General features: G+C 50.0%; 3 protein-coding genes across 3 annotated transcripts in view; 2 read left to right on the top strand and 1 right to left on the bottom strand.

Moving 5' to 3' along the window:
• ZNF283 (zinc finger protein 283) overlaps positions 1-2,649 on the bottom strand; it is a 104,390-nt gene extending 101,741 nt beyond the window's left edge. The window contains exon 1 of the mRNA XM_063620980.1: positions 2,613-2,649. The gene's annotated coding sequence lies outside the window, so the exon portion shown is untranslated. The remainder of the gene's footprint in view (positions 1-2,612) is intronic.
• ZNF404 (zinc finger protein 404) overlaps positions 1-27,018 on the top strand; it is a 177,136-nt gene that overhangs the window by 120,821 nt on the left and 29,297 nt on the right. The window lies entirely within an intron of this gene.
• On the top strand, positions 1,859-25,972 carry SMG9 (SMG9 nonsense mediated mRNA decay factor). Its single transcript, XM_055249319.2, has 14 exons — positions 1,859-2,804; positions 6,721-6,876; positions 9,447-9,521; positions 9,603-9,867; positions 9,961-10,058; positions 12,296-12,408; positions 16,912-17,023; positions 18,915-19,010; positions 19,450-19,535; positions 22,612-22,718; positions 23,392-23,499; positions 23,673-23,801; positions 24,123-24,267; positions 25,449-25,972. Exons 2-14 carry the CDS (start codon positions 6,727-6,729, stop codon positions 25,525-25,527), a joined length of 1,563 nt encoding a protein of 520 aa, XP_055105294.1. The 5' UTR covers positions 1,859-2,804; positions 6,721-6,726; the 3' UTR covers positions 25,528-25,972.

Here is a 27,018-nt window from a genome sequence, read left to right on the forward strand (position 1 = left end):
CGGAGTCTCGCTCACTCAATTCTCAATGTTGCCTAGGCTGGAGTGCAGTGGCGTGATCGCGGCTCGCTACAACCTCCACCTCCCAGCCGCCTGCCTTGGCCTCCCAAAGTGCTAAGATTACAGCCTCTGCCCGGCCGCCACCCCGTCTAGGAAGTGAGGAGCGTCTCTGCCCGGCCGCCCATCGTCTGGAATGTGAAGAGCACCTCTGTCCGGCCGCCCCATCTGGGAAGTAAGGAGCGCCTCTGCCCAGCCGCCCCGTCTGGGACGTGAGGAGCGCCTCTGCCTGGCCGCTGTGCAACCTTCCAAGTGTGAAGTGACAGCCTTCGTTGTAGAATGAATGAAGACACTGCCACTGATTATATAACACCTTGGCAGCTATCTCAAGTTGTTGATGGAGGAGGTATTGGAATTATAGAAGAAAGCAAACACACAAATTTGACTAAAGGCGATTTTGTGACTTCTTTCTATTGGCCCTGGCAAACCAAGGTTATTCTGGATGGAAATAGCCTTGAAAAGGTGATGTATCTATGAACGTATCTGATTTTTTTTCCCTGTATAATTCTTACTTTGTGCATTTGATATTCAGTTGTGTTTGTAATCATGGAAAAATAAAAGCATATTTAAAAAATAAATAAATAAATAAATAAGTAAGTAAATAAATTCTACCTCTGAGGGTTGCCCTGATGTGAAACTGGCAATCGTGAGTGATCTGGGGTTGAGAAATTCAGATATGGCCTGAGCCGAAGAAGTAAAATTGGACACTGCTAGACATAATACAGAGATGGCCTGTCATGTGTATCTTTGTCAAACACCCAGAATCTCTCCCCAGAATCTATCAACAGTGGACTCAAGTCAGTCTGGGTGACTGGTGTTTCTACCTGTGGCAGCCTGGAGAGGTGGCTCCACCTGGTACTGGTACTGGGACAGTGAGAGTACGGATGAGACCTGGAGGGGAGAAGGCTGCTCAGAATCTACAACTATCATCATGGTAGATCACAAAATAATACACAGTGACAACACACAGTACTATTAGGCAATAGGCACTGTTCTATGCACTCTCACCCATTTAATGCTGGCAGCAATGTTGTAAGGTTATACCACACCCAATTCACAAACAGGGACGTAGAAGTAGAGAGTATTAAGTCACTTGGTCAAGGTCAGCCACTATTTATATGAACTCAACACATGCTCTTAACTCCAATGCTTTATTATAACAGCAGCTCCAGAAGGAAACCAGGAACCAGTGCTTTGGGAAACGAAAATGGGAACCAGAGGTGGAGACTTAATTTTATTGTATACAGCCAGAGAGGCTTGAATTGTGTATGTACATGTAATACCTGTTCAAATATAATTGTAAAAAAACATTTTTTTAGGCCAGCCACGGTGGCTCACGCCTGTCATCCTGGCACTTTGGGAGGCCGAGGCGGGCGGATCACTTGAGGTCAGGAGTTCGAGACCAGCCTGGCCAACATGGCAAAACCCAGTCTCTACTAAAAATACAAATTAGCCAGGCATGGTGGGCGCCTGTAATCCCAGCTACTCGGGAGGCTGAGGCAGGAGAACCGCTTGAATTTCGGGAGATGGAGGCTGCAGTGATCGGAGATCTTGCCACTGCACGCCAGCCTGGGTGACAGGGCGAGACTCCGTCTCTAAATAAATAAATAAAATAAAAATAAATAAAATTTCAAATAAAAAGCTAGAACCTTCCCATTCACTCACTCTGCCCACTGGGGAACCGCCGACCCTTCCGACTGCGCATGCGCCCTCCAGGTCGCGCCCCTCGCCCAATGCTCCTCTTTGGCGCGCGCAAGACTCCGCCCACGGGCGTTTAAATTTTCGACCCTGGAGCGGATTCCCTCCTCCAACGCGGCCTTCAAGGGTTTTAAACCTAATTCTGTCTCGGACTATTCTGCATCTCCCAGGCCTTAAGGATAAAACTGACACTGCAGACCCTTCAGGGTCTGACCTGCACATTCTGCTGCCTCACCTCCCACCCGGGGGGACCCTGAATCCAAGCCAGTCTAGACCTCTCCCCCGGGGTCTTCGCCGCCTTTGCTTAGCTGTTCCCTGGAGTGCCCTCGCCTGCCTGTCCTTCAAGGTCCAACCGGACCCGCGCCCTTTCCTAAGTGATTTGAGGCCCTGGCAGTCTCTCCACAGGCCGGGGTGTCTTCCAAGGCGCACGCCAAGTCTGATTCATTCATGTGTTCTTGGCGCTCAGCCCAGAACAGTGAAATTCCTCCCTGTCGCCCCACCCCACAGCATCCCGCCAACATCACTGAAGAGGCACAACTCGAACCCCAGATCCGGGCCGCCCTCCCTGCCGCCCGCTCCTCGGCGTATCAATTTCCCTACTCACCTCCCCACCCTCAACCCCCAACCGCGCGCACGGGCATTGAGTCAGAGCCGCGGCGTCCTCCCGCCTCCCCCTCCGGAACCCGCATGCGTGCTGAAGCCGACCCCTCCATCCACGCATGCTCAGCCCGGCGCGCGCGTTCAGTTCTCGAGCGTCCAGCCCTCAGCGCATGCGCAGGACCAGCCACCTGAGGGACCTGATCTCAGCTTGGCCCCGCGTTACCCCCTCCTCCTCCTCTTCCTCCTTCGGACTAGCTTACCTTAGGGGCCGCAACCCAGACGCCGAGGCCGGTTTCGGAGTGGGGAGTGCCCACTTTCTCTCCTTCCCACGTTCCTGGTCCCCAGACGCCATTTGCAGGCGGGTGGCTTGGGTCAGCCTCCCCGCCCCCACCTGACTCCAGTCACGGGAGAGCGCACACCGCGCCCCGAGAACCAATCAGCAGCCGCCTTAGGTAAGGGGGCCGCGAGCCCGCGCGAGGCTAGCGCACAGGCGGGGAGCGGGGAGCGCCGGCAGGCCCCGCCCCCGCCTTGACCATTAAAAGGTCGCTGGGACGTCCGGCGGGGGTGCGGCACTGAGTAGGGGGCCGGCTACCGTCAATTCGATACTGGGTTGGCAGGAGTGGGAGCGGGGGACGGAAATAACGTGTAAATGAGAAACTTCTGCTCTGCGAGATCCAAGTAGAGCCTGCAAACTGCCCTTCAAGTCTGGGGAGGCCGCCCCAATAACGTATAACGAGAAACTTGAGTTGGGTTCCCCGAGGGAAGCTTTGTAAATCAATGCTTAAATCCGGGGGAGGCCCCCTTCTGGAACCCCGTAGAGAGAAGTTTAAATCCTAGGGAGTCCTTAGGAAAATGTGCAAATCGACTACAGTTCTGGGGTGGGGAGTGCCCCACGAAGTGGGCTTAGATGCTCAGGAATCGGGAGTGTCTCCCCAAATATTTGCAAATAGTCACTGAGGTTCTGGGAGATCCCCGAAGGGAGTGTGTGAAACGATGCCTAAGTGCTGAGGAGACACTCCCCCAAAATATGTAAATTCGATTGTTGATTTTCGGGAAGTCACCCTAGAAGTCCATCAGTAGACACTTAAATAGACCAGCTTTCCTGAGTTTGTGGGGAATCCCCCAAAGGAGCCTGGAAACAGCATTGGAAGTCCCCAGCTTGCATGTGGGTGGGCTTTTTGTTTTTTTTTTTTTTTTGAGACAAGAGTCTTGCTGTGTCGCCCAGGCTGGAGTACAGTGGCACGATCTCGGCTCACTGTATCCTCCACACCTGGCTTAGGTGGGCTCTTAAGTTCCGAGGAACTCCCCACATTCAGATACTGTGGAAGCTCCCAGAATAAAGGGCACAGGGAGGCCAGGTGCGGTGGCTCACGCGGGGAATCCCATCATTTGGGAGACCGAGGCCGGCTAATCACTTGAGGCCAGGAGTTGGAGACCAGCCTGGCCAACATGGCGAAACCCTGTCTCTACTGAAAATGCAAAACAGCCGGGCCTGGTGGTACGCGCCTGTAATCCCAGCTACTCTGGAGGCTGAGGCAGGAGAATTGCCTGAACCCGGGAGGCAGAGGCTGCAGTGAGCTGAGATCGTGCCACTGCACTCCAGCCTGGGCAACAGAGCAAGACTGTCTCAAAAAAAAAAAAAAAGAAAAGAAAAAGGAAAAAAGAAAAGCATTCACACAGGGGCGCTTACTTTGCACAGGAAACGGCATCCTCCTAGGCCGGTAAACAGAAACTTCAGGGCTGGGCGGAATCCCAATTGAGGCATGAAGACAGGTACTTAAGCACTGGGTAGATTTCAGAATAATGTGTAAAGACACTTAATTGCAAGGGAGGGAGGAGTCTTAGATTCTGGGGAGAATCTCCATCCGAGACTGTAAGCAGTCATTTCGGTATTGAATGAGTCATTTTCCCTAAGCATCTGTAAACAGGCCCTTGTCCTCCTCTGTCTAGGAAAGCAGTCTTCAACCTGGCTTGTGGCTGGGGGAGAGGTCATGTAGCACAGTAAGAGAGGAGCTAGACAAGCCACTTGTCTGGCTAGCAAAATTATGACTGCATCTTGTAAACAGACCCTTCCGTTCTGGAGAGTCTTGGAGGGACCTGTTTATGTCATTATGAGGTGGGGCTGGGGAGGATTCATGGAGGGATTTAACAGATACTTCCAAGCTAAGCAAGGGTCAGCAAACTTTTTTTTTTGAGACAGGGTTCTGCTTTTTTTTTTTGAGACAGGGTCTTGCTTTGTTACCCAGGCTAGAGTGCAGTGGTGCAGCATGATCATGGCAGCCTTGACCTCCCAGGCTCAAGTGATCCCACCACCTCAGCCTCCCAAGTAGCTGGGACTACAGGTGCATGTCACCACGCCCAGCTACTTTTTTCTTTTTTAAATGTTTTATAGAGACAGAATCTTGCTATGTTGCCCAAGCTGGTCTCGAACTCCTGGGCTCAAGCAGTCCTCCTGTCTCAGCCTCCCAAAGTGTCGGGATTACAGGTGTGAACCACCATACTCGGCCATTCAGTAGAACTTTCTGTTAAGGCCAGAGAATAATTATTTTAGGCCCTGCAGACTGTATTGTCTGTCTCAGCTCTGCCATTGCATCAAGAAGGCAGCCACAGACAATTTCTAAATTGATGGATGTGGCCATGTTCCGATAAAACTTTCTATTTACAAAAACAGAAGGCAGACCAGATTTGGCCCCTAGGTCACACTTTGGCAGCCTGACCTCTGAGCTTGAGCAGATAGCCCCACTGAGTTCTACAAACCGTTAAGTAGTCAAAGACCACCCTAGACTGATGCGTGAACAGCTGGGAAAACTCTCTAAGGACCTGTAAACAGATACTGAAGAGTGGGTTGCATAGGTAGCCAGACATTATATAACATCTCAAATAGAATAAACACTGGAGACAACTTGAAATGAAATTCACTGTGAGGGAAGGCAGACTGTCAGGAACGGAAGACAGACACTGAAATGTACTGGGATACCAGGTGAAAATAGGCCCTTGAGTGCTGGAGCCCCACCATGACATACACTAGTAAGTGGCTGGAGCCCCACCATGACATACACTAGTAATGGCTAATCAAGAGTAGCTGTTGGACTGAGGATCACATTGCTGGTTTGTAAGCAAATGCCTTGCTGCATTTTGGTAAGGAGAATATCCTATTTTTATGTGAACTTGCCCCTATGAGTTTATTTATGTTGGAGCATTTTAATAGTTGGGAATAGTTTTGGCTGCAAGTAAGAGAGAGATGTGTATTTGTTTTTCACTGCCTCTCGAAGTAGGCAATTCAAGGTTAACGTGGAACCCCCCAACTTTGTGTCTCGTTTTATTGTACCTTCCATTAAATTGCCTTACAGCCCAGGATAGCTGCTTGAGCTCCAACTTCCACACCCACATTCCTGTCACTGGGAGGAAGGGGCAAAAGGCATGTACCAGAGTCTGTGAAGGGAAGTTTCTGGAAGCTGCCAAGCCACCCTTCTAGTGTCATACCATAGCCAGAAAGTACTTACTCACATGGCCACCCCTAACTACAAACAAGGATGAGAAGTTTGTTCTGGATAGCCATGTACCTAGCTCAGAGCTGAGGGTTTTACTTTTTTGGAAGAAGTCAGGAGTGGATGTTGGGAGCCAGCTTGCAGTTGTTACCACAGGCCCAGAGCTCTGTTGAAAGGAAGGGCCTTGGCCGGGCATGGTGGCTCACGCCTGTAATCCCAGCCCTTTGGGAGGCTGAGGCAGGTGGATTGCCTGAGGTCAGGAGTTCGAGACCAGCCTGGCCAACATGGTGAAACCCCATCTCTACTAAAAATACAAAAAAATTAGTCGGGCGTGGTGGTGGGCACCTGTAATCCCAGCTACTCAGGAGACTGAGGCAGGAGAATTGCTTGAATCTGTGAGGTGGAGGCTGCAGTGAGCCGAGATCACGCCATTGCACTCCAGCCTGGGCAACAAGAGCAAAACTCTGTTTCAAAAAAAAGAAGAAAGGAAGAGCCTTGGTTGGGCACAGTGGCTCACGTCTGTAATCCCAGCACTTTGGGAGGCCAAGGTAGGTGCATCACCTAAGTCAGGAGTTCGAGACCAGCCTGGCCAACATGGTGAAACCCCATCTCTACTAAAAATACAAAAATTAGCCAGGCTTGGTGGTGGATGCCTGTAATCCCAGCTACTTGGGAGGCTGAGGCAGAAGAATCGCTTGAACCCGGGAGGCAGAGGTTGCAGTGAGCCGAGATCAGGCCACTGTACTCCAGTCTGGGCGACAGAGAGACTCCATCTCCAAAAAAAAAAGAAAAGAAAGAAGGGACTTCATATAGCCTAGGATATGCCAAGTAGGGTAGGAAGAGACTCTGTCATCCTGAAATCCCCTCATTCCTTCCATAGGTGGCCATGTCTGAGTCTGGACACAGTCAGCCTGGACTCTATGGGATAGAGCGGCGGCGACGGTGGAAGGAGCCTGGCTCTGGTGGCCCCCAGAATCTCTCTGGGCCTGGTGGTCGGGAGAGGGACTACATTGCACCATGGGAAAGAGAGAGACGGGTGAGTGTCTGGACCCAGGAGTAGCATTCGTGTATCTATTTGGTTCCACAAATGTTTATTGAGCATCTGCCATGTGCCAGGCACTAATTCAGATGCCGGGGATACATCTATAAACAAAACTTACCGCCCTCATGGATAAAGAAGGTGGAGAGTGATAAAGGAGACTATTTTAGATAACGTGGTCAGAAAAGGTCTCTCTGAAGAGGTGACTTTTTAGCAGAGACTTGAAGGAGATGAGAGAATAAGCCATGCCAACATCTGAGATGAACAGCATTCCAGACAGAAAGAACAGCAAGCGCAAAGGCTCTGAGGTGGCCCATATATGGTGTGTTCAAGGAGTAGCCAGAGGAGGTCAGGATGGCTGTGATGGATGAGGAGGGAGGGAGAGAGATAGGAGATGAAGTCAGGTAACTGGGGCCAGATCATGTAGGACCTGGTAGGCCTTGGAAAGAACTTTGTATTTCACTGAGTGAAACTGGTGTTGGAGAGTTTGAGCTGAGAGGTGCCATAGCTCATATTTTAAAGAGTCATGTCATAATAACAACTGTTTCTGCTTCTTTTTACTGAGCAGCCTATACTGTGCTTGCACTCTGCAAAGTCGTTTACATCCTTTGGGTCTTCTGAACCCTTACAGCTACCCCATGAAGTAGATTCTGTGATAGATCTGATTTTCACTAATGAGGAAAATGAGCCCCAGAGGTGAAGGGACTTTTCCAAAATCAGAGTCAATAAATTTTGGGTCCAGGACTCAGATCCAGGTCCAGCTTAGTCTCACATATAGCATCGCTCTGCCTGCTGTAGAGAGCGCCCTGGGCTGGGAATCAGGAGGGATCGGCTTGTGCCCAGGCCCTGCCTCACTCCCCTCCTGTACTTAGGTGACTCACTGCCAGAACCTGCCCCCTGGGCTTTTTTCTGTGGGGCCCTGTCCACCTCAGAGATGTCTGGTAGGGTGGAAGTAGGTAACATTGGGGCCAGCTTCTGAGCTATACAACTGTACAAACATGAAGAATAGTTTATTCACAGTGAGCTGGGCTCTTACTTGCTCCTTCTCTTGGGCCACAGCATAAATGAGAACACGTAGTCTCTCTTCCTTCCACATAATGCCCTCCTGGGGAATGCTACCCCTCCACACCGTCAGGTTTAATCCCTGAACAAGCAACTCCTAAGTCTCATCTTTGTCTCTAAATGTGCTACTGAGCCCTGGCAGCCTCCTGTCACACCCATGCGCTTCTTATCCTCTGTGTCCCCTGCTGACCCCTGCTGACCTCAGCATCTTTCTACCATTTTTCCTCTTCCCATTTTTTTCTCCCATATCAGTGACAGCCCATTGGGCCTTGTCCTGAATGCCTCCCTCGCCTCTCCCCTGCGTCCTCTGCGCTAGTCAGGCACTAGTGCTTTACGTTCTGCCGCCTGGTTATATCTGTGTGTCTTCTCTCCACCCTCACAGCGTTCATCCCAGGTACAGACTGAATATCCGAAGTGCTCCAAAATTCCAAATGTTTTGAGCACCAACATGACATTTAAGGAAAATGTTTATTGGAGCTTTGCAGATGGATTTGGGGTGCTCAACCAGTAAATATGCAAATATTCCAAAGTTCAAAAAAATCCCAAATTCAGAACACTTCTGGTCCCAGGCATCTGAGATAAGAGATACTCAGCCTGTATCATCTCCCACTTCCTAGCCTCTTGGAAGTCCACAGCCTCTCCTCCTGTAGTTTTTCCCTTGAAACTTCTTTTCGAAGCACTTTCACATCATCTTTTTGTTTGTTCTTCACCATAAGCCAGTGAAGTGAGCAGGGTTTAAGGAAGTGTCCTCAGTATATTGGTGAAGAAACAGACGCAGTTAGGGGTCAAGACTCTCCTGAGGTTACTCAAGGAACCAGAGAAAGAACGGGACTCAGACTCAGATTTCTCCCCTCTTCAGCAGACTGAGGGTGAGTTGGGGAGGCATGAAGAGGTCAAGGCATGGGATCAGCCTGCCAGCTGTGCCAGAGCAGGAGGGGGCTGAGGCAGAGGTGATCAGGGTAGCAAGTGCCACCAGCAGCTCTCACATAGTGAGCACCTGCCATGTGTCAGGTGCCATGCTAGACACTTGATGAGTTCTATCTCCTTTCATCCTCATAATAATCCTGTGAGGAAGGAATTCCCATACCCACTCACAGATGGGAAAATGAGGCATAAGTGAAGGTGGCGAGGGTGGTTCCTTATTCAAGTTCACACAGCCAACACGAGGCGGGACCAGGTTTGCACCCAGACCTGTCTAGCTCCTAGTTCGTTTCCACCTGGGCTTGTTGCCTCGCAGAGGCAGCTGAGCAGAATGCTTGAGGATTTGGTTCTGCAGCCAGGCTGCCTGGGCTTTGTGACTTTGGGCAATCTGCTTAACCTTTCTAGGCTTCATTTTCTTCATCTGTAAAGTGGGGGTAATAATAGTATCTATCTCACAAGGCTGTTGGTAGGTTCAAGGTAGTTAATATATTTCGGCATTTAGAATAGTTCATGGCACATAAAGATCTGGAATGTCCAGGAGAGCCAGTGAGCCATTCCTGAGTAACTGCCCTCCCTCACCACAGGATGCCAGTGAAGAGACAAGCACTTCCATCATGCAGAAAACCCCCATCATCCTCTCAAAACCTCCAGCAGAGCGGGTGAGCAGAGAAGGAGGGAGGAGGGGGAGCTGTTAGGGAAGGGATTGCCCCCACTGATGGAATTTATTTTTACCTCCGTAGTCAAAACAGCCACCACCTCCAACAGCCCCTGCTGCCCCGCCTGCTCCAGCCCCTCTGGAGAAGCCCATCGTCCTCATGAAGCCACGAGAGGAGGGGAAGGGGCCTGTGGCCGTGACAGGTGCCTCTACCCCTGAGGGCACCGCCCCACCACCCCCTGCAGCCCCTGTGCCACCCAAGGGGGAGAAGGAGGGGCAGAGACCCACACAGCCTGTGTACCAGATCCAGAACCGGGGCATGGGCACTGCCGCACCAGCAGCCATGGACCGTGAGTTGGGGCTGGGCAGGACCGGGTTGGGAACTGGCATCTCCTCACAGACCCTCACTGCATCCTCTGTCTCCTGCTTTCTCCAATCTCCAGCTGTCGTGGGTCAGGCCAAACTACTGCCCCCAGAGCGCATGAAGCACAGCATCAAGTTGGTGGATGACCAGATGAATTGGTGTGATAGTGCCATTGAGGTACCGAGGGGTCCCACCCTGCCTGAGCTTCCTCACGTCCTGCATCCTCTGATCCTCCACCTCTTTGTAGGCAACACCAGACTGGAGGGTTTTCAGGCAACTTACAGCAGTGAGAGGGGGTAGAATCAGAACATTCTCACCTAACCAGAGTGGAATTTCAACTAGCTCAGCTGTGCTTGCTAGTTGGTAAAATACCGAACTACTTTGGTACTGATTGGTAAAGAGGTACTCTCACTACCACCCCAGGACCCCTGGGATCTCCCGTGCCATCCACAGAGGGGAGTCTCTTGGACCCTGCCCCAATACCCTTCTTTTTTGGTTGAAACCCTTGCTGGTGGCTCATGCCTGTAATCCCAGCAATTTGGGAGGCCAAGGTAAGAGAATCACCTAAGTCCAGGAGTTCAAGACCAGCCTGGGCAACATAGGAATACTCCATTTCTGCCAAAAATTTAAAAATTAGCCAGGCATGGTGGCAGGCATCCAGGCCACTCAGGAGGCTGAGGTAAGAGGATCGCTTGAGTCCAGGAGGTCAAGGCTGCAGAGAGCTGTGATCATGACATTGCACTCCAACCTCGACAACAGAGTGAGACCCTGTCTCAAAAACAACAAACAAAAAGAACAAGAAATCCATGCTGTCTCAGTGTTAACTGTTTTGAATGTCACTCCCCCAGAGTGCCCCCCATCCATCCCAGCAGTGAGGTCTGCAGTGATGAAGATCATATATATTTGAACTATCCATCCAGTATGGTAGCCACTATGCCCAGATGTGGCTTTAGAGCACTTGAAATGTGGCTGGTACAACCAAACAGAATTTTTAATGTTGTTTAATCTTATTTAATTTAAATAGCCATGTATGATCAATGCCTACTGATTGAACAGGGCATCCCTAGATATTCTGCTTTAATGTGTTAAAGCACATTAAATCCTGATTGGGCCCAGGATTTGCTTTATTTATTTAGGAGACGATCTCACTCTGTTGCATAGGCTGGAGTGCGGTGGCACCATCTCGGCTCACTGCAACCTCCACCTCCCAGGTTCAAGCAATTCACCAGCCTCAGCTTCCCAGGTAGCTGGGACCACGAGTGTGCAACATTAGACGCAGATAGTTGGTTTTTTTGTTGTTTTGAGATGGAATTTCGCTCTTCTTGCCCAGGCAGTAGTGCAATGGCACAATCTCGGCTCACCACAACCTCCGCCTCCTGGGTTCAAGCAGTTCTTCTGCCTCAGCCTTCCGAGTATCTGGGATTATAGGCATGTACCACCACACCCAACTAATTTTGTATTTTTAGTAGAGATGGGGCTTTTCCATGTTGGTCAGGCTGGTCTCTAACTCCCGACCTCAGGTGATCCGCCTGCCTCGGCCTCCCAAAGTGCTGGGATTACAGGTGTGAGCCTCTAAACCCAACCAGTTTTTATATTTTTGGTAGCGACGGGGTTTCACCATGTTGGCCAGGCTGGTCTTGAACTCCTGGCCTCAAGTGATCCTCCCGCCTTGGCCTCCTAAAGTGCTGGGATTACAGTTGTGGGCCACCACACCTGACCTATAGGATTTGCTTTTAAAAAAAAAACAAAAAAAAATTTTAAGGTAATTGTAAGGAGCATTAGCCACAGTTCAGGACGTAGCTGTTTTCCTTGAGGATTGTCTCTTACACCCCCTGGTGGGGAAAGTCAGCAGAGCTGGTGGCCCAGAGTTGGTCTCAGTAATTTCCAGAGGGGCTCTTAAATCCCACAGACAACAGCACATGAATGTAAAAAAAAAACACACACACACAGACGAAAGCCTGGGTGGCTCCTGTTTGCACACCACTCCCTTTCGTGTGCTTTCCCAGGTTTGCCAGGAATCTGTGCCAGTAGCCCTCAGTCGCCAAGTCCTGTCTTCTCCAACCTACCCTTCTGTTCTGTGACTCTCACTTTCACTTCTCCAAGATCAGACTTCCCTTTTTCCCACTGTATTCAGCCACACTGACTTCCTTTTAGCTTCTGGACCATGCTAGCCTCTTTTCTACTTCAGAGTTCTCACAGACACTGTTCTTTGTGTCTAAAACATTTCACATAATCCTACTATGACACGGAACAGAGGCCCTATGCCTAGTTGAAGGGGTTGGGACCATAGGAGTTTCTCTTCATATATGATAAGGCAGGTGGGGGAGCCACAAGGGTCTCTGGAGTCCCCCCTCTCATTCCAGCTCCAGCAACTGACAGACTTGTCAGAGTCTTATTTATGTATTTTCCCACAGTACCTGTTGGATCAGACGGATGTGTTGGTGGTTGGTGTCCTGGGCCTCCAGGGGACAGGCAAGTCCATGGTCATGTCGTTGTTGTCAGCCAACACTCCAGAGGAGGACCAGAGGTGAGGGGCTATCAGGTAGGGTGCAGGAGGGAGGTGGGCATCCACCGGGGGCAGGGGCAAGGTGGGCTTGGGTGTTGCAAGTGGTGTTACCAAAGGACTTTGGAAAGTTGCTTTTCTTCCCTAGGCCTCAGTGTCTTCATGAGATGAGGATGATAATGGGCTGGACTAAATCTGTGTACCTCCAAGGCATCCAATCCTGTTTCTCCCTCTCTCCCTCCCTTCCTGCCTGGCCCCAGGAAATGGTACAGGCCCTAGACAGGAAGTGGGATGATGTAGTTGTTAAGATTTTGGATTTGGCCCCACCTGAGGCTCAGCCCTGCTACATAACTGGTTGACCTTGGGCAGGTCACTTCATTTCCAGTATCTCCTGTCCAGATAGATTTTTGGAGGATAAAATAAGATCAAGAAGGCAAAAGTTAATGAGCACCTGGCATAGAGCAAGTACTCACAGAATGGTAGCTGATACGATCTGAGAAATAGAGTGGGGAAAGAGATCTGGAGACAGAGAGTGGTTTCTGTACCAGCCTCAGTCCTACTGTGTCACCTTGGGAAAATGGCTCTGCTTCTCTAGGCTGGGGAGGATCAGACATGAGCATTCTCTGGCCTGAACAACATTCTTGACTAAGGATGGAATGTGATTATGAAGATAAAGCATAAGGGCACAGGAGCAGGTTTTGGGGAGGGGAGAACTTAAGAAACAGGTCCCGAAACTGGGGGCAGAGAAGGAAAGGGAAAAAGGTAGGAATTTGGGAGTGGGGGAGATACACATCTCATTAAGGAAGAATCAAAATGGGGAATGAAAATGGATGGTAGCCACTGGGGTGGTAAAGAACAGAGACACGTTGAAGTTACCTAAAAATACAGGGATCTGTTTTTTGTAAAGCAGGTGATACTACCCTGGCCTCCATGGATGAGCATCAGGGGTCCATTAATCCCTTAACAGTATATGCATAATTTTATTTATTTATTTATTTTTGAGACAGGGTCCTGTTCTTTCACCCAGGCTCAAGTCCAATGGTATGATCATAGCCCACTGCATCTTCTACCTCCCAGGCTCAAGTGATCTTCCCACTTCAGCCTCCCAAGTAGCTGGGACTACAGGGGCATGCCACCACACCAGCTAGTTTTTAACTTTTTTGGTAGAGATGGCATCTTCCTATGTTGTCCAGGCTGGTCTCAAACTCTTGGGCTCAAGCAATCCTCCAGCTTTGGCCTCTCAAAGTGCTGGGATTACAGGTGTGAGCCACCACCCCTGGCCATATGCAGAATTTTACAACACACATTTGCAGTCAGGCTTTTCTTCTAAGGAAAAGGTCCCTAGTTTGCACCAGATCTCAGAGTGCGCTGATGGAGATCTAGAAAAGGTGAAGACCACTGGTGTGAATACGCATCCCATAGAGCTGGAGCTGTGAGGTTCCTCTGCCTCTCTCCCTCCTGTTCTCTGCTCACTCATGACTCAGTTTGGCTCCATTTTGGAATAGCTCCAGGTCTTAGATAACATTCTTTCCATTTCAGCTTTTCACCCCAACTAGCAAATTTTCCCCATGGGTCTCAGTTCAGATTCCTGAGATAGAGAGAATCCTATCGCCCAGCTTGTCTTTTTGAGCCACGTCAGCCTGTGGTGTGGTAGACTTTAGTATCAACTCTTTTCATCAAGTCTAGGTTTTGCCTCCTAATTCTCTCTCTTTTTTTTTTTTTGAGACAGTCTCACCCTGTCGCCCAGGCTGGAGTGCGGTGGCACAATTTTGGCTTAACACAATCTGCATCTCCTGGGTTCAACCAATTCTTGCGCCTCAGCCTCCCGAGTAGCTGGGACTACCATGCCTGGCTAATTTTTATATTTTTAGTAGAGATGGAGTTTCACCATGTTTACCAGGCTGGTCTCGAACTCCTGACAGGTGATCTGCCCACCTCGGCCTCCCAAAGTCTCAGGATTACAGGTGTGAGCCACCACGCCCGGCCTTCCTCCTAATTCTCTTTCTAATTCATCTGTTTCTTCCCTCCTTCACTCCCACCGCCTTAGTCCAAGCCATTATTATCTTACATGGAGGATACCAAGAGGTTTCTATCTGGTCTGCCTGATTTAATTCAGTTTGACAAGTACTGTATTAATTGCTTACTGTGCACAGGCACTGTTCTAGGTGCTGAGGATACAACCGTATACAAAACTGGAAAAAATCTGCCCTCGTGGGGCTTATATTTTAATAGGGGAGATAGTAAACAAAATAAACACACTATTTGGCACGTTAGAATATAACAAAATGGGAAAGGGTTATAGGGAGGTGATGTTGGGCCTAGGTTAAAGGGTTTTAAAAATTATTACTATTTTTTAAGAGATGAGGGTCTTGCTCTGTCACCCAGGCTGGAGTGTAATGGCGTGATCATGGCTTCACTGCAGCCTTGAACTCTTAGGCCGAAGCCATCCTCCTACCTCGGCCATATGAGTAGCTGAGAACCACAGGTATGCACCACCATGCCCAACTAATTTTTTAATTTTTTTGTAGAGACAGGATCTCACTGTGTTGCCCAGACTGGGCTCATGTGATCCTTTCACCTCAGCCTTGTGAGTAGCTAGGACTGCATTTGTGTACCACCATGCCTGGCTAATTTATTTATTTTTTATTTTTGAGACAAGTGTCGCTCTGTCACCCAGGCTGGAATGCAGTGGCTCAATCTCGGCTCACTGCAACCTCTGTCTCCGAGATTCAGGCAATTCTCCTGCCTCAGCCTCCCGAGTAACTGGGATTACAGGCGTGCACCACTACTTCCGGCTAATTTTTGTATTTTTAATAGAGACAGGGTTTCACCATGTTGGCCAGGCTGGTCTCGAACTCCTGACCTCAAGTGATCCTCCCACCTTGGCCTCCCAAAGCACTGGGATTACAGGCATGAGCCACCACGCCCTTAATTTTTTTTTTATTTTTTGTAGAGATGAGGTCTTGCCGTGTTGCCCAGACTAGGTTATAGTTTTAAATAGGATGGTGAGGGAAGGCCTTGCTAAGGGAAGTGTTTGAGAAAAAGCATGCTGGGAGGAGCATTCCAGTGAGAGGGACTGGCACAGGCAATGCCTCTGAAGTGGGAGCTTGCCCATAGTGTGTGCAGAAGGACGTGGCAGCCTTGGAAGGGGAGTGGTAGGAGATAAGGCCAGAGGGGCAGACAGGCAGACAGGCACTCTGGCACTGGGCCTTGTAAGCCTGTCTCCACTTTTTCCACCCTTCAAACCACAGTCTGATCCTGTCACTCCTCTACTTATATCTCTCCAGCAGCTTCTCCAGGCTCATAGGCCAAAGCCTTACCATGCTCCACAAGGGACTGTGTAGCCTCTTCTTGCTCCCTCCCCTCCCACATGCACCATCTTTCTGCTCTTGCCATGCTGGTCTTTGAGTCCCGGTACAACAAGCCACCTGCCTTCTGCCGATACAACCTTCCTCTGCGTCCATGCCCCACCCAGTGCCAATTAACTCCCTCTTTCTCTCTCACCCTCAGCATTGTCATTTCCCTCTCCAGGGCAGCCCTCTCTGGCTCTACCAGCTAAGCAATCTGCACTGGGAGCACTGCACGCCTCTTCTTTCTAACACCCACAGTTACTGATTTCTGGTAATTTGTAAACTAGACCAGAAGCTTCACAGAAGCCGACTTAGTCTTTTATGTTCACTGCTATATCCTGGTATCTGGCAAATAGGAGGTTTTCCGTGTAGTGTTTGTAAAGAGGAAGGATGCCTGCTTTGTGTCAGACAACAGATTATGCATCTTGGGGTAGGTAGGTACTATTACCTTGATTTTACAGATTTCAAAAGGTACAATCACTTTGCCCAAGTCAGAGTCACCAAGTTGAACTTAGTGGTTTAGGGCAAGGCCCAGCTCTGCCTGCTTTGCCCTCATATTCCTAGCACCCAGCACACGTAGAAGTGAGGGAGACTCACCTGACAGGGGAAGATGCTGGGAACAAGACCCAAACTCCCTCTCACTGTGGGAGTGGAGGGCACTCAGTGCTCGCTCTCCAATGCCTGGGATCTAGCAGGTTTATTTGATAATTAACAGCTAAAAGTATATATCATTATATATCAGGCACCATTCTAAGGGCTTTACACATACCGACCTCACAGTAATACACAGAGTTTTGATCATGTGGTTATCCCCATTTTACAGATGAGGAAACTGATGGAAAAAGGTTAAGGAGTGTGCCTAAAGCCACACAGCCAGGAAGAGGCAGAGCCGGGATCTGAATCCTGGCAGACTGGCAGAGTCTCTGCCCTTCAACACCTCAGTGTACTGGCTTCATTAATTGAACTAATGGATCTCTTTATGGATAGGAGTGAAATTATGTGCTTCAAAACATGCACTACCCCTGCCTCCCACCCCCTGACATGGGCCACAGATGGAAAGCTTAGGGAGCAGGCAGGGCACCACAGCTCACATGCTCAGCTCACAGGGTCACACTTCGGATGCATCCAAGGCTGAGAACCAGAGCTCTCACGCACCCCTGCCTGCTCCTCTCCACAGGACTTACGTTTTCCGGGCCCAGAGCGCTGAAATGAAGGAACGAGGGGGCAACCAGACAAGTGGCATCGACTTCTTTATCACCCAAGAACGGATTGTTTTCCTGGACACACAGGTGCCAGCCCCGCCTGCCTTTGCCCCACCCTGCCACATCCTGCATTGAGCCTCTTCCTGGAATGTGATTAAGCCAGAACCCTACGTGGATTCCATGTGCTTCCAGTCAAGCCATGGACATGCTGGCTGCCCTGGGGCAAACTGTGTCTTTTCTTGGGCCTTAGTCTCTTGTCACTTTTGCCCCCATCTCATTCGCCTTCTACACAGTAGCCTAAAGAATTTCTAGAATAGTGCTGAAAAGTGTGGGCCCTGGAGAATGTGTGTTCTGATCCTGTCTATTAATTCTTACCAGCTGGGTGACTTTCAGTTTTAAACTCCCTTAAACCACAGCTCTTTATCTGTAAGTAGGGATGATAACTGTACTCAGCCTCTTAGGAGTTTCAAGGATTCAGTGGAACAATCCAGGCAAAGTGCGTGGCAAGGACCTGGCACAAGGTTAGTGCTCAGGCTCATCACTGTCATTAGAACTGACTGGTCCTGCGTTTACCTGGCAGTTTTCCTCGGCTTCTCCCTTGCTCTCAGGCAAAGTCCAGATTGCTTAAGCTGGCATTCGGAGGGTATGGCTTGCCTCCCTCAGACTGCCTATCCTCGCCTGTGGAGGAGCCACGAGCCCCCAGCACACACACACTGATCTCTCTCTTCTCTGGACTTTGCATATCTCGTTTTTACCTGAAACCACCAACGAATTGTGTGACCTTGTCAAGTTATTTATTTTCATTCCTCAGTTTTCTTAACTGGGAAAAACAATATTGCCTGCCTCATAGGGGTTTTGTGAGGTTTCAGTGCATTGATGCAAGTGAAGTCCTAATGACAGCACCCAACAGGAGTTAGGTGCTAAATACCCTTAGCGATTAATACCATTATCAGTACAGTAGGCTCTCGCCCTGCGTTTTTGCCTAGCTAATGCCTTGTTCCTCAAGACTCCACTGGAGTGTGGAGTCTTCCTCTCAGAAGCCCTCCCCTTCCACTGTTGCCCATATGCACCTCCCACCATAGCATGTGATTTGCCACCGTGACTGTTCCCACTCCCTACCTGCCCGAAGCTCTTCAGAGCAGAGCCCTGGCTCTGGGGGTGAGAGCTGGGGCACAGGGCCTGGCCCTTTAGTTGGCACTCATAGTTGGTGGAACAGAGTTCTGGTCACTGTGGCATTGATGACACAGAGTGGAAAATCTACAAATGTGATGTGAGCCTTGTGTGCCAGGCCCTGTGCAGGGGCCATGGAGACCTGGAGACAAACCAAACTGGCTGTGGTCTGGGTCAGAGACGTGTGAAGAGGAGAACAGAAGTTAAACAAGACAGAATAGAGCACTGCTCAATGTTTAGGGTTTGAGAAAGCCAGCAGTTGTGAAAGCCCCTTTCTAAAAGAATTTCACTGCAGTGAGAAGCCAGTAGACTATCAAGCTAATTTAATTTAGCTCTTAAAGTTTTTTGATTGAATGTTCCTTTAAGAAAAAAAGTCTGGTGAGCTCACCACTGATTCTTGTACATACTGATGCAGTTTTTAAAATTCTCACCAGTTTTCACACTAATCATTTTTTTTTTACCTGAGTAATTATCTTAGCAAAGTTTTGAAAGCGTATGAAACAACTGACAACAAAATGAGTCTTTAAGGGACATGACTCATTTGAGTAAACGTTAAAAATTCCTTAGCACAAAGCAATTTCTTCTCTTTGGGCATGAGGCGCTTGTGAGCAGCAGTGATTTGTAAAGGAGCTGGAAAAGTGTATCAGCTTTGAGTTTTTTTTTCTTTAACTTCCTCTTGCTGTTCTAATTAGAAATTGCCTGCCTTTGTTTCTGACCTTGTTTTATCCTGAGACAGACAATGTATTTGCCTTGAGCGTGTGAAACTTGGGTATCTGTGAGCGACACTCTGTTCTCTTCCTTGCTGCAGCCCATCCTGAGCCCTTCTATCCTAGACCATCTCATCAATAATGACCGCAAACTGCCTCCAGAGTACAACCTTCCCCACACTTACGTTGAGATGCAGGTGAGGGAGCCAAGCCAGGCCCAGGACTGAGGTTTTACATCCCCACCCCCATCCTCCCAGGATCTGGAGAGCTGGGTATGGGTGGTCCACTTAGTTTCTGCTTCATAAGAGCCCTGGCTGCCCCAAGGGCTGTAGAAAGAGGACAACATTGAGAGTCAGAACTGGCTTAACTCCTGGCTCTGCCCCTCAGGCAAGTCCTTTCCCACCCCCTCCCCTTTGAAGCCTCAGCATCTGCCTGTGTAAAATGGGGGTGATAAATCCCACCTTTCCTGATTTAGGGGTGGCCTGTGAGGGAAGTGCCATCACAGTGCTGGGCACACAGTAGCTGCTTGAAGGCTCCTTGCCTTGCTGCCTCCTGAACTGAGTCCTGGGATCAGGGACTCCTGATTAGTCTGGGCAACAGAGGTCCTCACCTCCCTTCCTTCCTGCCCACCTTCAGTCACTCCAGATTGCTGCCTTCCTTTTCACGGTCTGCCATGTGGTGATTGTCGTCCAGGACTGGTTCACAGACCTCAGTCTCTACAGGTGAGGAACTGAGGGGTTGGGGGTGGGGAGGAGGAACGAGGCAGGAGACAAAGGCCCAGAGACTGAGCCACTGACTCAAGGGACAGCAGCCAGAGGGACCCTTTTAAAATGTAAGTTGGAGCAAATCACCCCCATCTAACCTCCTCCTCAAAGCACTGCACACACACATAGCCCTCCACTGACTTTACATATCTACCAGAATAAATCCAAAGTCTGCCCGTGCATGGCTTACAAAGTCATGTGCCCTCTGGTTACCTTGCTGACTTCTCTCACTGCCTCCCCTCGCTCCCTTTATTTTTATTTTTTTATTTTTTTATTTTTTGAGACGGAGTCTCACTCTGTTGCCCAGGCTGGAGTGCAGTGGCACAATCTTGGCTCACTGCAGCCTCCGTCTCCTGGGTTCAAGTGATTCTCCTGCCTCAGCCTCCTGAGTAGCTGGGACTACAGGCACCCGCCACCATGCCCAGCTAATTGCATTTTTAGTAGAGATGGGTTTCACCATGTTGGCAGCTAGGCTGGTTTTGAACTCGTGACCTCAGGTGATCCACCCGCCTCGGCCTCCCAAAGTGCTGGGATTACAGGTGTGAGCCACTGCGCCTGCCCTCACTCCCTTTATTAAAGCCACAGGGCCTTGTGGCTGTTCTTCCTGCAGCCCAGGACCTCTGCACTCCGCCTCAGTGGGAAATACCCTTCCCGCAGATCTCCTCAGACTCTCTCCCTCATGCCATTCGAGCCAACTTCAGGCCTTCCCTGACCATCTAACATAGCATCCCCTGTTAGTCTCCCCCGCTTCTGTGTTTTCCTTCATTGCATTTACCTCTACTTAATAGGATACTGTAGCTTTCCTTATGATCTTTCTCCCCCATTCGAATGTAAGCCCCAGTACCTCACACAGTGCCTGGCACACAGTAGATATTTACTACAAATTTGCTGAATAAGGAGCATGAGGAGCTGGCTTGTCTGGTCCGTGGAGTTTTGCTGTTCATCTCCTTCAGGCTCGTGTGCCCTCCTGTTGGTACTCAGGGAGGCAGGACCTGGCAGGAGTCCTGCCTGAAGCAGCCACAGGTTCCAGAAATGCCCCCAGAAGAGACTGGCTCAGAACCTATGGCCACAAGGGTTCTTCCTGGCTTCAGGCCCCAGGAGACCGCTGGGAGGTGTTCGGGGAAGCAGCTTTGGGCACAGGGACCAGGCAGAAGGCAGGGACAGGAGCTTATAGGGAGAGGAGAAATGAAATTAGGAAGCAGGTGCCTTCAGAGCTAGGCAGTGCCTTCAAATCCTAGCCCTTACTGGGCATGTGTCTCTTCCCTCCTCAGTTCCTCATCAGCAGAATTATGTTGTGCAGATTCAGTGAGTTAAGGAATTTAAAGAATTCAGCTTAGTCCCTGTTACATAGTAAGCAGTTGATGAAGAAAACTTAGTGTTTGTATTAGTAACCCTGGGGACAGGGATGAGCTGAGGGTCTGGCCAACAGCAAAAAAGGCTTGCTGGGGAGTTGGTTGTTCTGACCAGATTTAATGCAGTTAAGCTGTGACTTCATTCAGAAACACCATTCCAACCACCATCTGGGATTCATTCACATTTAGGTGTGCCAGGCACTGTTCTGGGCACTAGGGACACAGGTGTGAACAAAACAGATAAAAGAGAGAAAACAGATAAAACTCCTTGGGGAGTTTACCTTCTGGTGGGGGTATTGGCTTAGGCCGGCACATGGCAGAGCCTTGTTTTTAAGCTCTTGTCTACAGGTGAGCTTCTCAGAGTAGGGAGCCGCTTGAGATTGTAGATGTGTTTGTGCGTGTGTGAGGAGAATGTCCCCGTATTTTAGCAATCCCATTATCCCTTACCTTAGAAAACAGGTTTATGTACTCTCACCTATTTTAAAAAATTATTTTAAAATAACATATACTGAAAATTCCACTCAAAAACCACACAGATTTTTTTTTTTTTTTGAGACAGAGTCTCGCTCTGTTACCCAGGCTGGAGTGCAGTGGCACAATCTCGGCTCACTGCAAGCTCCGCCTCCTAGGTTCAAATGCTTCTGTCTCAGCTTCCCAAGTAGCTGGGACTACAGGCGTGTGCCACCATGCCCGGCTATTTTTTGTATCTTTAGTAGAGACACGGTTTCGAGATGTTGGCCAGGCTGGTCTCGAACTCCTGACCTCAGGTGATTTGCCCGCCTCAGCCCCTGCAAAGTGCTGAGATTACAGGCATGAGCCACCGCGCTCAGCCACACAGATATTTATAGCAGCTATATTCATAATTGCCAAAACTTGGAAACAACCAAGATGTCTTTCAGTAAATCGAATGGATAAATAATCTGTGGCACATCTAGACAATGGAATATTCAGCACTAAAAAGAAATGAGCTGTCTCGCCATAAAAAGACACAGAGGATCATTAGATGCAGATTAAGTGAAACCAATCTGAAAACGCTATGTCCTTGTAATTCCAACTATATAGACAGTCTGGATAAGGCAGAACTATGGAGACAGTAAAAAGATCAGGGGTTGGAGAGAGGAAGGGATGAATAGGGAGAGCACAGAGGATTTTTAGGGCAGTGAAACTATTCTTTTGTGATGCTATAATGGCAGACACCCACCATGATACATTTGTCCAAACCTGTAGAATGTACAGCACCAAGAGTGATCCCTGATGTAAACTAGGGATTTTGGGTGATAATGATGTGTCAGTGCAGCTTCATCAGTCTTAAATGAACCATTCAGGTTGGAGATGTTGATAGTCGGGGAGGCTGCGCATGTGCAGGGGGTGTGTGGGAACCTACGAGCTTTCTGCTCAGTTTTGCTGTGAACCTAAAACTGTTCTAAGAAATAGTCTTTTTTTAAAGAAAAAAAAATAGGGTAAACTCATAAAGAATGTATACAGTTGATGTAAGTCCATGGATTGATATCTGAGAGGATTATCTCCGAATTCTCTGAAATTATGAGAAACATGGTGTATATATGGTATTTTTCTGAGCATGGCTGTAGCTTTCATCAGAATCTCAAAGGAAGCCCCTGTCCCAGGCTGTGGGACCTGGGGTGCAAGTGCAAGAGCAACAGCCACTCACCCCAAACCCCAAGGTTCCTGCAGACAGCAGAGATGGTGAAGCCCTCCACCCCATCCCCCAGCCACGAGTCCAGCAGCTCATCGGGCTCCGATGAAGGCACTGAGTACTACCCCCACCTGGGTGAGAGGCTTTCTGGGGACTGGAGGGGTGGGCAGGAGGAAAAATGAGGGGCTGAAAGGAGCACGTTGGAGAAGTGGAGAGAGAGAGGGAAGGAGTGGGGTTCTGGGTGGTTCTCTCACTTTTGAGAGTTGTGAGGAGCAGAGTCAAAAAGGATTAGCTGCTCCTTCCTCACAAGTTCCTACTGCCCTGGTCCAATCCTGACAGTTGAGGGCATGACCCCTGAGCCTGTGTCTGGCTCTGTGATGGGAATGGGACAGGGCCCAGGTCTGCCTATTTCTGGGTCCCTGGAATCTCCCAACTCAGGAAATGAGTATTAGGTTGGGTTCATCTGAGTGGCCCCGTCCACCTGTTCTCCCTCCTCCAGCCTTTGCACATGCCTTTCCTTTGCCTGTTTCATCCTTTCTCCGCTTTACTCTTCTGCAAAGACCCAGTTCATTTTATGATCCCTCGCTAGGGCCTCAAAGAGACTAGGGGCAGAAATCAGATCTGACTCACTTCTGGGTCCCCAGCATTGCCCTACACTTTAGCCTGGTGCTAAAGTGAAGTGAAGTTACATAAATATTTACACAGTGATCTGAACTCAGGGGTAACAGCAGGTCTTTGGGGTGAGAAAGGGGAGTCCATGAAGCCAAGCGATGTCTGCCTGACAGGGCCCGTCTCTTTCCACCCTCAGTCTTCTTACAGAACAAAGCTCGCCGAGAGGACTTCTGTCCTCGGAAGCTGCGGCAGATGCACCTGATGATTGACCAGCTCATGGCCCACTCCCACCTGCGTTACAAGGGTGAGGGTTCCCACATCACCCCCCAAGCTAGTCAGCCTCCTAATTCCTGATCCAACCCTGTGGGTCAGTCTCTACCCCCAGACTAGTCTCCTGATCTTGCCTTCACTGTCAACGATTCCCACTCCTCAAACCCACAACATGGTACCTGAAGGCTGAAGCATTTTCTCCTCCAGGGACTCTGTCCATGTTGCAATGCAATGTCTTCCCGGGGCTTCCACCTGACTTCCTGGACTCTGAGGTCAACTTATTCCTGGTACCCTTCATGGACAGTGAAGCAGAGAGTGAAAACCCACCAAGAGCAGGTACAGTTACCCTCAACATGTTCATGGAGAGACAAGTCCTGTCCTGATCAGAGACAGACCCAGCACCCGCTGGTCTAGGAGGCGACATGGATTGCCCTGGTTTGGGAGCAGTGTGGAGCCTACGTGGTCTGAGAGAAGGTCCTGGTTTGTTCCTGGGGCGCGTGGACCCTTTATTAGGAGTGTGTTTCAGAGTCATAAAAGTACAGGAAGAGCTCGGCCGGGGCTGAACTCTCAGGTGCTCCTTGAAGCCCAGGATGCTGTTAACTGGGAGAAAGACCCTAGCAGTCTATCCCTCTTACCCTCCCTGCCCCAACTTTCCAGGACCTGGTTCCAGCCCACTCTTCTCCCTGCTGCCTGGGTATCGTGGTCACCCCAGTTTCCAGTCCTTGGTGAGCAAGCTCCGGAGCCAAGTGATGTCCATGGCCCGGCCACAGCTGTCACACACGATCCTCACCGAGAAGAACTGGTAAGAGCTCTTTGCAGAGGGGGCAATTAAAGGCACCCCACCGTGGTGTAGTGAGAAGGGGGTGTCTCTTAGATCTGCATGACCTCGTGAAGCCCCTCCTCTCCAGATCTCAGGTTCCTTTTCTGGAACAGTGATGATTGCTACTGTCTTGTAAGCATCTCACCCATGTGGCAACATGCTGTTTCCTGTGACTTTGAATCCTCCTCATCAGCCAGCATCATGTAGGTCCTTGTCACCAGTTTTCCTGGTGGGGAAATTTAGGCTCGGAGAAAAGTGTTACTTAGCAAAGCCACACATCTGTGGCTAGGAGTCATTTGATTGCTAGGAGTAGGACCAGTGACCGGATTTAGCTTAAGGAAGATTTATTCCAGGGACCTGATCACAGAAGGCAGGGCTCTTCAGCAGATGGGAACCAGAAAGCCATCAGGGTCTCATTGTTCACATTTCTGCATTTGCCTTGTTTCCTGCCTCTGGCTTGCTCTCCCTGCTTTCGCTTGTCTCTGCACTAGCTCTGTGGCCCCTACTTTACATTACTTCTTTGTCGAGAGCCCTCAGCATACGAGTCCAGGTCTTCCTCATCTTACTTCAAAAAGAAAAGTTGGAAAGATAAGTAGCTTAACTGGGTGCAGCCTCTCTAACTTGGCTCCCTATATCTGTTTGCAGTTGGCTATGCCTAGAAGGGGTCAGGAGTGCAGACAAAGCAGCAGGAAGCCCCTCAGGGCTTATAGGGCAGAGATGGGGCAGAGCTTTGAGTCCCAGCTCTGCTCCTGCCATTGGTCTAAACTAGGACCCAGAGGGGAGAGGGAGAAGACTGTGGGTTGTGCAGCTGCTGTTAGATGTTTTCTATGTCGTAAGACTCTGGAGGGAGGTGGAAACTGAACCCTCACCCACAAAGCCAGCACTGTGTGGAGTGGGAGAAGTTTAGGTGGTAGAGACTTGAGGTCTTAGTCCAAGCCCTGGAACCTTCAGCTTCGCTTAACCTGGGTGAGTTAAGAAAAGTGGGGCCATCTCCCATCACTGTTAGGATCCTCCCTGTATCCCAGTCGAGGAGATTGGTCTCCAAGAGGCTCAGAGTCACATCTCAAGTCATAAAAGGGGCCCCAGTTTCCCCACCTGTCCCGGGTTGGTGCTGGGCTGGGGGAGCCCCGGCCAGGCAGCCCCAACTGTTGACCTCCTCACAGGTTCCACTACGCTGCCCGGATCTGGGACGGGGTGAGAAAGTCCTCTGCTCTGGCAGAGTACAGCCGCCTGCTGGCCTGAGGCCAAGGAGAGGAATGTCACACAGGGGACCTCCCGGGTCCACAGTGGACGGCGAGGGAGCATAAACGTCCGTCCCCCGCTGGGGTGGAGAGCAGCAGCAGGCCTGATGGATGAGGGATCGTGGCTTCCCGGCCCAGAGACATGAGGTGTCCAGGGCCAGGCCCCCCACCCTCAGTTGGGGGCTGTTCCGGGGGTGACTGTGAGCGATCCCACCCCAACCCTGAGATGGGGCAGCCCGTCCTACGTCCTCCACAGGGACAAGCAGTGGGAGGAGTCTGAATGGTCACCAGGAAGCCCGGGCTCCATCTTGACCTCCTTTTTTAAGGGACAGGAGTAACAGGCCCCTCTTCACTGACTAAGCCCTTCCCTGTAAGGTGAGGCAGGGTCTGGAGAGCTCTTTATTGGAGCAGATCTGGTGGTTCAAATAAACAGTCATGCAAGCCTGTTCTTATGTTCCACTTACTCCTCTACCCAACATGCAGCTCTGGGAAGCAGGACAAATTGGACACCCAGCCCTTGTGGGCAGATGGAGACCAGTCTCTGCTAAGAAGGAAGTCCCTAGAAGGGGTTATTCTGTTTCCTGGGGTGGCATCAAGCCTCCCCCGTGTATGTTTTGGATGGGAAAATACCGTGCAGCTGAGTACAGCAACTACCCTCGTGTCTTCTGCTCTCACTTAAAGACAGTTAACTGCCTTTGGGTTAAATGCCCAGTTAAATACAATGCCTAGGCTGGGCACGGTGGCTCACGTCTATAATCCTAGCCCTTTGGGAGGCCGAGGCAGGTGGATCACTTGAGGTCAGGAGTTCCAGACCAGCCTGGCCAACATGGTGAAACCCTGTCTCTACTAAAAGTAAAAAAAAAATTAGCTGGGCGTGGTGGCGCATGCCTGTAATCCTAGCTACTTGGGAGGCTGAGGTGGGAGAACTGCTTGAACCCGAGAGGCAGAGGTTGCAGTGAGCCAAGATCACGCCACTGCGCACTCCAGCTTGGGCAACAGACTGAGACTCCATCTCGAAAAAAAAAAAAAAAAGCTTACTTTTGGTTTAAAAAACAGAACTTGTCCTTAAATGTAGTAAGTACTTACCCTTAATCCAAATACCATGTCTCCCATACAGACAGTGCCTTCTGTTGGTTAAATACAGTGGCTTTCCTCTCGTAAACCTCATCTACTCTTGCTTAGAAACGGCAACCCCCACCTTTAATGTAAATCCAGAACCTACCCTCAGTTAAATCCACTCTGCGATTTGGTACAGTACCAACCCTCATCTGCTCAGTTAAATGCAGTACGTGATCTTAGTTTGAGGTTTCCCAAAGTGTGTCTCCAAATTGGTCTCGCCACCCCAAATTAATCCACCGTTGAGTAAAGCAGTCAGCTCCAGTCCCGCTGGCTGAGTCTGTTCATCCATTGCCCTCCCCACCCCCCGCCCTTGGCACATATTTGTCTCCCTGGTTTCCTCCTGCTTTCAGGCATCCCATACAGTCCTGGTGTT

The sequence above is a fragment of the Symphalangus syndactylus genome, chromosome 17 (assembly GCF_028878055.3).
Source record: "Symphalangus syndactylus isolate Jambi chromosome 17, NHGRI_mSymSyn1-v2.1_pri, whole genome shotgun sequence".
NCBI lineage: Eukaryota > Metazoa > Chordata > Mammalia > Primates > Hylobatidae > Symphalangus > Symphalangus syndactylus.